At 39.9% G+C, this 13,606-nt stretch overlaps 1 protein-coding gene and 1 long non-coding RNA gene across 2 annotated transcripts in view; one reads left to right on the plus strand and one right to left on the minus strand.

Moving 5' to 3' along the window:
* ITGA8 (integrin subunit alpha 8) overlaps positions 1-11,174 on the plus strand; it is a 183,360-nt gene extending 172,186 nt beyond the window's left edge. The window contains exons 29-30 of the mRNA XM_059910128.1: positions 6,532-6,654; positions 8,363-11,174. Coding sequence (XP_059766111.1) covers positions 6,532-6,654; positions 8,363-8,449 — 210 coding nt within the window. The 3' untranslated portion in view covers positions 8,450-11,174. The remainder of the gene's footprint in view (positions 1-6,531; positions 6,655-8,362) is intronic.
* The window catches only part of LOC132356913 (uncharacterized), a 75,023-nt gene that overhangs the window by 6,944 nt on the left and 54,473 nt on the right, over positions 1-13,606 (minus strand). The gene's annotated exons all lie outside the window — the stretch shown is intronic.

Raw genomic sequence — 13,606 nt, forward strand, 5'->3', positions numbered from 1 at the left:
TCATTCAGATTCAACGGAGAAATTAGAACCTTTACAGACAAGCAAAAGCTAAGAGAATTCAGCACCACCAAACCAGCTTTACAACAAATGCTAGAGGAACTTCTCTAGGCAGGAAACACAAGAGAAGGAAAAGACTTATAAAAACAAACCCAAAACAACTAAGAAAATGGTAATAGGAACATACACATTCACAATTACCTTAAATGTAAATGGATTAAACACTCCAACCAAAAGACACAGACTGGCTGAACGGATACAAAAAAAAGACCCATATATATGCTGTCTAAAAGAGACCCACTTCAGACCTACGGACACATACAGACTGAAAGTGAGGGGATGGAAAAATATATGCCATGCAAATGGAAATCAAAAGAAAGCTGGAATAACAATTCTCATATCAGACAAAATAGACTTTAAAGTAAAGCCTATCACAAGAGACAAAGAAGGACACTACATAATGATCAAAGGATCAATCCCAGAAGAAGATATGGCAATTGTAAATATTTATGCACCCAACATAAGAGCACCTCAATACAATAAGGCGAATGCTAACGGCCATAAAAGGGGAAATCAACAGTAACACAATCATAGTAGGGGACTTTAACACCCCACTTTCACCAATGAACAGATCAACCAAAATGAAAATAAAAAAAGGAAACACAAACTTTAAATGGTACATTAAACAAGATGGACTTAATTGATATTTATAGGACATTCCATCCAAAAACAACAGAATACACTTTTTTCTCAAGTGCTCATGGAACATTCTCCAGGATGGATCATACCTTGCGTCACAAATCAAGCGTTGGTAAATTTAAGAAAATTGAAATCGTATCAAGTATCTTTTCTGACCACAATGCTATGAGACTAGATATCAATTACAAGAAAAAAACTGTAAAAAATACAAACACATGGAGGCTAAACAATATGCTACTAAATAACCAAGAGATCACTGAAGAAATCAAAGAGGAAATCAAAAAATACCTAGAAACAAATGACAATGAAAACACAATTACCCAAAACCTATAGGATGCAACAAAAGCAGTTCTAAGAGGGAAGTTTATAGCAATACAATCCTACCTCAAGAAACATCTCAAATAAACAACCTAACCTTACACCTAATGCATTTAGAGAAAAAAGAACAAAAAAACCCCAAAAATTAGCAGAAGGAAAGAAATCATAAAGATCAGATCAGAAATAAATGAAAAACAAATGAGGAAACAATAGCAAAGATCAGTAAAACTAAGAGCTGTTTCCTTGAGAAGATAAACAAAGTTGATAAACCATTAGCCAGACTCATCAAGAAAAAAAGGGAGAAGACTCAAACCAACAGAATTAGAAATGAAAAAGGAGAAGTAACAACTGACACTGCAGAAATACAAACGATCATGAGAGATTACTACAAGCAACTCTATGCCAATAAAATGGACAACCTGGAAGAAATGGACAAATTCTTAGAAAAGCACAACCTTCCAAGACTGAACCAGGAAGAAATAGAAAATATGAACAGACCAATCACAAGCACTGAAATTGAAACTGTGATTAAAAATCTTCCAACTAACAAAAGCCCCGGGGCCAGACGGGTTCACAGGTGAATTCTATCAAACATTTAGAGACGAGCTAACACCTATCTTTCTCCAACTCTTCCAAAATATAGCAGAGGGAGGAACACTCCCAAACTCATTCTACGAAGCCATCATCACCCTGATACCAAAACCAAAGATGTCACAAAAAAAGAAAGCTACAGACCAGTATCAGTGATGAACATACGTGCAAAAATCCTCCACAAAATACTAGCAAACAGAATCCAACAGCAGATTAAAAGGATCATACACCAAGATCAAGTGGGGTTTATCCCAGGAATGCAAGGATTTTTCAGTATACGCAAATCAATCAATGTGATACACCATATTAACAAACTGAAGGATAAAAACCATAGGATCATCTCAATAGATGCAGAAAGAGCTTTTAACAAAATTCAACACCCATTTATAACTAAAAAACTGTCCAGAAAGTAGGCATAGAGGGAACCTAACTCAACATAATAAAGGCCATATATGACAAACCCACAGCCAACATAGTTCTCAGTGGTGAAAAAGTGAAACCATTTCCACTAAGATCAGGAATAAGACGAGGCTGCCCACTGTCACCACTATTATTCAACATAGTTTTGGAAGTTTTAGCCACAGCCATCAGAGAAGAAAAAGAAATAAAAGGAATACAAATTGGAAAAGAAGAAGTAAAACTGTCACTGTTTGCAGATGACATGATACTATACATAGAGAATCCTAAAGATGCTACCAGAAAACTACTAGAGCTAGTCAATGAATTTGGTAAAGTAACAGGATACAAAATTAATGCACAGAAAGCTCTTGCATTCCTATACACTAATGATGAAAAATCTGAAAGAGAAATTAAGGAAACACTCCCATTTACCACTGCAACAAAAAGAATAAAATACCTAGGAATAAACCTACCTAAGGAGACAAAAGACCTGTATGCAGAACACTATAAGACACTGATGAAAGAAATTAAAGATGATACAAACAAATGGAGAGATATACCATGTTCTTGGATTGGAAGAATCAACATTGTGAAAGTGACTATACTACCCAAAGCAATCTACAGATTCAATGCAATTCCTATCAAACTACCAATGGCATTTTTCACAGAACTAGAATGAAAAATTTCACAATTTGTATGGAAACACAAAAGACTCTGAATAGCCAAAGCAATACTGAAAAAGAAAAATGGAGCTGGAGGAATCAGACTCCCTGACCTCAGACTATACTACAAAGCTACAGTAATCAAGACAGTATGGTACTAGCACAAAAACAGAAATATAGATCAATGGAACAGGATAGAAAGCCCAGAGATAAACCCATGCACATATGGTCACCTTATCTTTGATAAAGGAGGCAAGAATATACAATGGAGAAAATTCAGCATCTTCAATAAGTAGTGCTGGGAAAACTGGACAGCTACATGTAAAAGAATGAAATTAGAACACTCCCTAACACCATACACAAAAATAAACTCAAAATGGATTAAAGACCTAAATGTAAGGCCAGACACTATCAAACTCTTAGAGGAAAACATAGGCAGAACACTCTATGATGTAAATCACAGTAAGTTCCTTTTTGACCCACCTCCTAGAAAAAAGGAAATAAAAACAAAAATAAACAGATGGGACCTAATGAAACTTTAAAGCTTTTGCACAGCAAAGGAAACCATAAACAAGACGAAAAGACAACCCTCAGAATGGGAGAAAATATTTGCAAATAAAGCAACTGACAAAAGATTAATCTCCAAAATTTACAAGCAGCTCATGCAGCTCAATATCAAAAAAAAAACAAACAACCCAATCCAAAAATGGGCAGAAGACCTAAATAGACATTTCTCCAAAGAAGATATACAGATTGCCAACAAACACATGAAAGGATGCTCAACATCACTAATCATTAGAGAAATGCAAATCAAAAGTACAATGAGGTATCACCTCACACCAGTCAGAATGGCCATCATCAGAAAATCTACAGACAATAAGTGCTGGAGAGGGTGTGGAGAAAAGGGAACCCTCTTGCACTGTTGGTGGGAATGTAAATTGATACAGCCACTATGGAGAACAGTATGAAGGTTCCTTAAAAAACTAAAAATAGAACTACCATACGACCCAGCAATCCCGCTACTGGGCATATACCCTGAGAAAACCTTAATTCAAAAAGAGTCATGTACCACAGTGTTCATTGCAGTACTATTTACAATAGCCAGGACATGGAAGCAACCTAAGTGTCCATCGACAGATGAATGGATAAAGAAGATGTGGTACACATATACAAAGAAATATTACTCAGCCATAAAAAGAAATGAAATTTAGTTATTTGTAGTGAGGTGGATGGACCTAGAGTCTGTCATACAGAGTGAAGTAAGTCAGAAAGAGAAAAACAAATACCGTATGCTAACACATATATATGGAACCTAAAAAAAAAGTAAAAAAATGGTTCTGAAGAACCTAGGGGCAGGACAGGAATAAAGATGCAGATGTAGAGAATGGACTTGAGGACACAGGGAGGGGGAAGGGTAAGCTGGGACAAAGTGAGAGAGTGGCATGGACATATATACACTACCAAATGTAAAACAGATATCTAGTGCAAAGCAGCTGCATAGCACAGGGAGATCAGCTCAGTGCTTTGTGACCACCTAGAGGGGTGGGATAGGGAGGGTGGGAGGGAGGGAGACGCAAGAGGGAGGGGAGGAGATATGGGGATATATGTATACATAGAGCTGATTCACTTTGTTATACAGCAGAAAGTAACACACCATTGTAAAGCAATTATATTCCAATAAAGATGTTAAAAAAAAACAACTGTATCAGTGTGCCTCCAGTAATATTAGGGTCATTTTAAGTTATCATTTCATGCCCTTTCTCTGCGCACCTTAAGATGCAGGATTGAGCACTGATTTCATACATTATCAGATGTAATTCACCAAGGAAAAGGGATATAAAGAGAAATGGTCTGGTCCCCAACTGGCTTGTGGAGCCGTATCCATGCAGAGGATCACTTCAGAGTAAATTACTTAGGCTGCAGATTCCAGGTGTCATGGAGATGTTTGAGTCCTTGCAATGCATTTCTTCAAAATTGGTACCATGTGTCCCATCCTCAAACCGTGTCAAGTAGGGTGAGTGTGATCCCATTGTGGTCATGGAACGTTGCACTTCCTATCGATGCTCTGGATGAACAGGGGCAACACCAGCCAGGGAAGCTAACAGGCAAAGGAGGAAGGTACAAAGGTGAGTAGGTTACGCCAGCCTCTCTCTCATCGAGAGCATCTGTCAAGTCCCTGGCATTCCTCACCACGTGGAATCTCTAGCAGTTTCACCACCATCAGTGTCGTTGCTCAGCCTGGATGTAAATGATACTTGGGGCTGGAGAACCAAGTGAATTAAGTCATCAGTACGTGTGTGGCACAAGGGACGTGGACCAGGATGAAGGAGCAATAAAAACCTTGACAGGCTAAGAAGAGCACAGGCAGAATGCTCCGATCTAGTTAAGAAGGTGGAAGGAAAGTGTGAGCAGAGGGACTTCCCTCGTGGTCTCGTGGGTAAGACTCTGCGCTCCCAGTGCAGGGGGCCCGGGTTCGACCCCCGGGCGGGGAACTAGATCCCGCATCCCGCATGCCGCAACTAAGACCAGGCACAGCCACAATAAATAAATAATAATAAAACAAATAAATAAATATTTTTTTTAAAAAAGACGTGAGCAGAGGCAGGACCCAGCGCTAGGGCACAGGCTATGAAAACACCCATGTTTCCAGCCAGGGGAAGCACCAGAACCACCAACCCACCCTGAGTTCACCCTCACCTCCTGGTGGGTTAGGGAAGTGTGGCCTAGAGTTTCTGCATGTGGGTCAGGACGAGACTCAGGATCCTTCCAACCAACACAGTTCAAACGAGGAGCACATGAAGCAGTTTAACTGAGGCGATGCTCACTTCTCTCTAAAACCAGATAGGTCTGCTTTGGTGAATAACATTTTAGAACCAGGAATGTTTTTCTTTCTCTTTTCTTTGACAGCAGGTGTGCGCGGCAGGGCTGGGTCTCTCCTTGGTTTTGTTTGGGGGTCTCCAGAGGTACAGGTCCCCAGCACATGGGCTATAGGAGAGCTTCTTCCTCCCACGTGGGGAGGCAGGGGTGGGTCGCACACATGGAGCGTGCAGTCCTGCTGGGAAGGTCTCATTTTTCCTCTAAGTTCCCTTGCAACAGTGGGGAATTCAGTGAGGCCCAATAGCAACTGAAAATTGGATTTAAGACCGAAGGCAGCTCCAATACATCGGGACAATTAGCGTTCATGTCGCTGACTACAGTTACTTTCATAAAATGTGAGTTACTTTCATAAAATGCATCATGGCCTTACATGACTGTGATTACTAGAGCAATGATGGGCTCTTTCTTGATACAGCACAGAGCCTAGGGCTAAAGAGGCGGTGACACTAATTAGATCTGTGGATCACTTAGCCCCCTGGGACTCAATTTTCTCATCTGTAAAATGGGGAATTAGGTGATGTCTATCCTTCTTGCACTCCAGCAGTCCATGGTTGTTCGCAAGCTCACCTCTCAGTGAGGTGAGCCCAGTTCTGTTGAGAAACGTGTGGGCAGACTCGGCTTTTTGTAGGGTCTACTTTTAGCCGTTTTTTGCCGTAAAAGGTCCAACCCGATTTAAGGTAACTCCTTTCCACCTTGTTGGTTCCTGGTCCACCTCAATTCTCTTCTAGGGTTTCTGGGTTGGTATAAGCCAAACACCCACCAAGTGTCTGTAATTGGACTTGCACCTAACCTGGGAGGCCTGGGAATGTGCCAGTTTTTAAGATGCCATGTTTGAGTGCTGTAAACCATCAAATCTCCCCTGGGGTGATTTCAATTATTGCATGGATCCTGTCAGAAGTACTCCCCCCAGTATTCTATTGGTAATTACTGCTCTATTTCACCCAATAGTTTTCAAGTTAGAGCTCATTTCTTTTATGTTCCATTCCAGATTAAAACATCGGTTATTTGGGCAACCCCAAATGTTTCCTTCTCGATCCCGTTATGGGTAATAATACTAGCAATACTTCTTGGATTATTGGTTCTGGCCATTTTAACCTTGGCTTTATGGAAGGTAAGTTTATTTGCTTTCTTTTCCTTTTTCAGTAGAGAGGCCACTGAGAGGATTTAGAAGGATACACCTAGGATTTTAAAAGACAAGGCTAGAGGCATGATTTCGGGATTTCCAACACAGGGACATGAAGGGAAAATGGTCTTGTTTGCTTTGGCAAACTTAGTATGCTTGTGGAACTGACATTTAAGAAGATTGAGGGTGTTTACTGCCGCTTTTATCTTGCATTTTCTTGTAAATAAATGTAAAGACAGTTGGACTTTATTAACTAAGACCTGTGATCTTCTTTCCAATATGCTTGGAGTGATCATGTTATGATGAAGACTTCTTTTTCTTATTTAATTAATCGAGATCTTAAGCTTTTTGTTGAGACAATCCTATCAGCAATACTTTGAGAGTTTTCTTTGTAAGCACTACACGGATGCAATTAATATAGTAATTAACTATCACATGGGCTTTCAATGACCCCACATAGATCATGCATGTTCTAGTATTCTCAGACTTGCTTTTTTGATCTTGCCAAAGAGTCCATCTCCATTAAGAAGCCTTAACTTACTCTTTCATGTGTTTTGCTGAAGTTTCTGCTAGAAGTCTACAATGTGAATTAATTTCTGGTCCCCAAACCACAGTACTGCCAAGTTTCACAGAGCTTTCCATTCCAAAATAGAAACAATGTCACAATGACATGACTGTGAGAGTAATTAATCCAGTCACATCTTAGTTAATCACTATTGTTGTCATTCTCTAAAATCATAGTGTATTTTTATTTTGAAACAACATGAGGCATGCTTAATAAACTGAGAAAACCTTGCCTTTTGAGTTAAATAATGGCTTTCCTGATCATTATCAGCTGTTTTGTGCCATCCTGAGCCCACAAAGGTCTATTGCACAGTCTACCTTTACAAATAGACTTTCATGTTAGTCTGTTATAGAAACTTTATGTCCATAAATGATGTAACGATACATAGCAATTGATAGAATATTGCACTAGTCCTACAAAGGAAAGATGACTCAATGGTTATAAGTCAAACCCAACAAACTGGGCTTCCAACCTAAGAAACAATAAGAATTAAGGTTCTAGGTTTCTAGGAAAAGTTATATTCTCCTAGACCAAGTACTCCTTTGAAATTCAGGAGAATGAAACTTCTATAATCACCTCTTCCCCGAGTTGCTGATTGATCTTCGGAGTCACGAAGATGTTCTGGGATTGAAATAAAGGACCCATCTAATTTTCCTCCATATACTGTATATTCCACCAACTGCAGAGAGATAGACAAGCATCTCCTCACTTCCTCCTTCAGTCCATCCCAAGGTAGCCCAAAGTCCACTTCAGGAATCTGCCATTCCTGGCTGGCAGTTCACATTGCTGCTGGCTCCAGAAAACATGTCGAAAAGCAGAGAGGGACTCCTTGGGCCAGGTTGCTGTAACCCCAGAAAAATACACGAGGTCCATAAGCGGTTTATATAAAATGAACATTCTCCCACCACCATGGACATGGCAGGAAGGACACAAACGCTCTGCGTAGGCAATGAATTCCTCTCTGCAGGTAAAGAACACACTGCTTTCACCTCCTAATTTGGAGAATTGGGCAGATTATGGTCTCAGAGCACCAAATTCCTTAGACAACAAATAAAGGGAAAAGTCTTAGAATGAGGACTTTCACAAGTTCTCAGGATGACCTGACTTGCTGGCCCGTTTCTCTCTTTGTAGTGCGGATTCTTTGACCGAGCAAGACCCCCCCAGGATGATATGAACGACAGGGAACGGCTGACCAATGAGAAAACCGCTGAGGCGTGAAGAGGAAAACCAAAGACCAAACAAACTCCGACACTGGCCCAGTTCAAAGAAAAGAAGGATCAGGAGGGTTCAACCAAGGTTTTCCTGTACCTGCCAGTGTCCTAAGAAATGGAAAGGCCATGGTATCACCTTGTCTACACTGTGCTTTGGAGAAGTTGCCTCGGATCCCAGTGACCCTTTTGGGGAAGGAAGCATCCTCGACGCTGCAGAAACAATGGACAATCGTGGAAGATGTCTTTGGCTTGAGTCCTTCCGTATTTGGCAGACACTTTGAAATGGGTATGGGAACGTGAGGTTGCTTTCCAGATAAATCCAACTGAAGTCTCAAAGACGCAATGTCTGAATTAGGATAGACTTTAGAAGGTGAACTAGGACCAAACCTTCCGACACTACTGTATCCAACGGAATATTTGACACCTCCCTCTGGAAAAGAAACATTTCTAATGACGTTACTGCTCAGGGAGACCAGCCTATGCTGTTGGGACTGTGAAAGTACTTTGGAAATGGCAAAGATCATCTTTGTAAGTGAGGATAACGATTTATTTATTTATTTTCCATGGCTCTAGGCTGATATTCTAGAGGATTTGGAAATTAAGATTTGGTTCGCTGGTTTTCAAAATCACTCACTAGATTTCCTTCCGAGATATCCAGTTTGTGCAGAATATATCATTTAACAGAACTTAGTCAGGATTTAGACAGCGTTAAAGAAAAGCAAATTGGTATACGAAGACTGTTTCACTTAACACCTTGCTGTCTTCTACCTGAAATTACTTTTATTCACACTTTCCAGGGACTCACATCTGCTTAATTTAGCTTTGCAAAAAGTTGCATTTGTATTTCCTTTTACAAAAAAAAAAAATCTTCTTTCCGTTGACTTAATTAGCAATATACAAATTTCCAGGGACTCTTGACCCTAGGTGGTGCTTAAAAGTAATGGTAAAATTTCTAGAGTCCATTAATAAAAAAGCAATTTAATAATTTGGGTAAACATATTATTTTTAATATCTACAAGAGGCAATGCCAACATTTAGCTTGGTATTAAACACCTATTTTTTTCTACTATACCTCAAACTTATATTCACAGAAAAGACATGTTAAACATAAATAGGAGGAAACATAAAGTTAGGCAGATGTGAGATGAACCTAGAAAACAGGTTCCTAGGGATTTTATTTAGAATTGCCTATTCCCACTTTACTATTCATTTTTACTGCTAATCTTTATAGTACATGACTTTGGAAAATAATTTTTACTTAAGCTATTTTCCCATTGTCTTTAATTTAACCATCACAGAAACTTTATGTTTAAAACTCTTGTAAATAATCCATAATCATGTGTAACAGTATCATTTTTCAAGTAAAATTGTCCAGCCAAATTTATATAGTCTGCCCAAGTTTGTATCCTTTTTATGATAATGAAAAACTATTATGAAGAGATACTGAACAAATTTTATATTTATGTGCAATATTTTATAGACCTATGTATCAAAAGCATGTTTACACTGGCATTAGTAATTTTTTAAATTAATATCCTGAATATTAAGTATGATAGAACCAGCAGACCCAAATCCTTAAGTTTATGAAGCAGTTGGAAAATTTATATCCCTATTTCAACAATCACACTTGATTTGAAAGATAAGCCAGACTCACAGACACTAAATTTTCGGTCATGCCTTAACCTGGAGAGGAGCCATTTGGCTACAGCTGCGCAACTTCTTTGGAAACCAAATGAAAGGCACACGGACGAATACACTGAACAGTTCATATTCTGCCTGCTTGTGAGTTAAATTCTGTCATGGTAGTGGTTTCAAGCTGTCAGGAACCGAAGTCTGGCTCCCAGTGTGTGCGGCTGACTGGGTGAGAACTGCACATGTTTCAAAGAGTTGGAGGGTCCCACACCAGCCTCAGCCTCTGGGTAGAATTGGTCGTACAGGGAGGTGGCCGTTTCTGTAAGATGATTGGAGGGATGTCTCTCCAATCATATCACAGAGATGGGTCTCTCTTCCCCCAAATAAAGCCCCAACTCTTCTCGTTATGCCTGACTTCTGGCCAAGAGAGAATAGCTCCTCAAGGTCTTTGGTCATAAAAGATCCCTGAGGAAACACACCTATTGCCTTTTAAGCTAACCTTTGAGAAGGAACTCTTAGGTCTGGGACCCTATGAGCCAGGGCATACAGACACCTGGAGGAGACTCGAGGTGCCAGGAGCAAGGCTGGATCCAGAACAGAGCAGGTATGAGGACTTCAGAGGCAAGCTCCAGGCTCACAGTCTCAGCCAAGAGTGGTCCCCGTCTAGAAGGACAGGCGCTGCCACCTGCAGGCAGTTCACAGCCGGCCATCAACGCACACTGAGGTCAGGTGCGTTCTTGAGCATCCCCCCCGCATGGAGAATATTCTAACAGTGCACTGAGTGAATCTGCTTCTCATCACGTAAAGCCAATCACTTTCGTCATTCATAATGTGCCGTGCTTCTCTTAGAATCTATCTATATTTTAGATATGCCTTTTGAAATACTTGCAGCTAGCTTTTAAGAATGGGAAAAGAAATGGGCAAATCAAGTTTTATAAACTTGGAGATTTTTATACACTAAGTAAACAACATGGACCAGTCGCCACTGAAGCCCCACTCTTTGAACTCAACTCTTGCTTTATTTAAATACATGTGTAGACATCTGTGAAGATTTTCATGTACCTATTTACCTTGTCACTAATAAAAGTAAAAATTAAAGACATGATGACATATTTGTGGTTTGTTTTGCAAGCAACATGAAGCTTTCCCACAATGGCAGACATCAAAGGTTTCTGTCTTTACACCTTCATTTTTTTTTTTAATAAATTTATTTATTTATTTTGGGCTGCGTTGGGTCTTCGTTGCTGTGCGGGCTTTCTCTAGTTGAGGCGAGCAGGGGCTACTCCCTGTTGCAGTGCGCGGGCTTCTCATGGTGGTGGCCTCTTCTGTGGCAGAGCACGGGCTCCAGGGGCACAGGCTTCAGTAGTTGTGGCACACGGGCTCAGTAGTTGTGGCACGCAGGCTCTAGAGTGCAGGCTCAGTAATTGTGGCTCACGGGCTCAGTAGTTGCTCTGCGGCATGTGGGATCTTCCCAGACCAGAGCTCAAATCTGTGTCCCCTGCATTGGCAGGTGGACTTCTAACAACTGTGCCACCAGGGAGGTCCCACGCCTTGATTCTTTACTACAGAAACATTTAACATTGGAAGAGATTTGAAAGAGCGAGAACATGACCCTTCTTTGGGATGATGAACATGTTCTAAACTTAGATTGTGGTGATGTTTGCATGAATAAACTAAGAAGGACTGGATTGTAGGCTTTAAATCATTGAATTTTATGGTATGTGAATTAAATCTCAATACATATGTTTGAAAAGGTGTGAGTCACTTCTAATACCTACACTTTCATACAACTGATTTCTTTTCTCTACGTTGCTGTCAAATTTTGTCCATATAAAAATCTTTGCTTTTTTATGAAGCCTTCTTCGAGTCTTCGGCCAACTTAAAGGCTCCTCCTGTTCTCCAATGGCATTTTGTGAATGACTACACTTTTCCATTTGTTCTCATGACTGTTCTCCAGCTGGGCCGGCCCTCTGTGTGAGCAGGAATATCTTTCACCTTTGTGTTTCCTACACCTAGCACCAACATCTGTTATATAGTCAGTGCTCAAAAAACGTTCTAAAGTGAATGAATGAATATACATATGTGCACAGTAATAATCATGGGAAATATGTACTTCTGTAATCTGCTCCCATTATAAAGCTTGGAGGTACACACATTTTTTTATCCTATTTATAGTGTTCACACAGTGTTGTTATAATAGTTACCCAATGTTTGATCCAATTAGCAGATCATCATTTGTTTAACCAACCCTCTTATTGGAAATATTTGTTCACAGATTCACATATTAAGAATAGCATGAAATTGAATACTTTCATACATGAGGCTTCTTTTTCATTATTTTAGTTATTTCAATGAGTGAACTTCAAAAGAGTGAGGTGGTTTGGTTAAAGTATATGAAGATTTTTGTAGTTCTTGATAATATATGTTTCTTAAGAGGACTAGATCAATTTGCATTAACCTAAAATACCATTTCCTTCATAATTCTGTCAGCATTTTAAAATATTTTGGTAATTATTTTCAAATATTACTTTATTTCAATTTGTATTTCACTGGAATTTGGTACATTTAATGTACACATTTAATTTTGAGTTCTAATATTTATCAGCCATTCAATATAGACCAATTTATTGCTCATAAAGGTATTTAAATAGTTGCCACTTCTCTGGTATTCATGAATTCCAGTGAAAAGAACCCAGTGCCTGGATGCTTTTCTTATAGCCAAAAGCAAGCACTAGGATGAATCCTTCACTTCATACTGTATATTCACTCACACTTTAAAGCCTAGACATATCTAAAAACTCAGGGTGGTCCAGAGGTGCCTACGTATCCCAGATGAAAAAACTTAAAAGGAAATAAGATTCAGGAATATTGGTGCTGAAAATCAACATGCCATCCCAGTACAAACTAGCTGAGTGGGGCAAGACTTCCCCGCAGCGCACCCGAATAATCCGTAATGGGCTAGCCCCACCAGTTAGAGCCTGCGCATGCTCATAGTGGGGGAAATGAAAGAAGTCTTGTCGTGTCTTGTAGAGTAGTAAAGTGCTTTGTAGTTGTATGTATGCAACGAGAGCTCAGCCTTCTCACCAAATTCTGTTGATACCTTTGTCACTTCCAGCCATTTTATATGCAGACGCTGAACAGCATCAAAACTTTCTAAAGGTTGAGTTGAGATCTGGGTGCCTAGAGTGGGCAAAATAAGATAAGGATCACTCCTTGGAGAATTCTGAGAAAAGGTAGAATTCCCTCCAGAGTTGCACACTTCCTCTGTGAAAGGTGACACACACAGGTTACCTTTATAAGACACAGCACCCTGGTGACCTCAGGAAGAACCAAAACATGAACACCTTTGGTTGCTATCCATGAATACCAACACAGTACCTCCCTAGGGCCTAATGTTCTTTTCCCCACATACAGCAGATTTTCTCCTTCAGAATTCTGATGACATTAAAAGCTGATTTCTGGCCTTCTAAGCTTGCATCCTTCCTCACTGTCCTCTCCCTTCTCGCCACCCACCACCTGATCTGGAGGAGCC

Source organism: Balaenoptera ricei, chromosome 2, assembly GCF_028023285.1.
Source record: "Balaenoptera ricei isolate mBalRic1 chromosome 2, mBalRic1.hap2, whole genome shotgun sequence".
Lineage (NCBI taxonomy): Eukaryota > Metazoa > Chordata > Mammalia > Artiodactyla > Balaenopteridae > Balaenoptera > Balaenoptera ricei.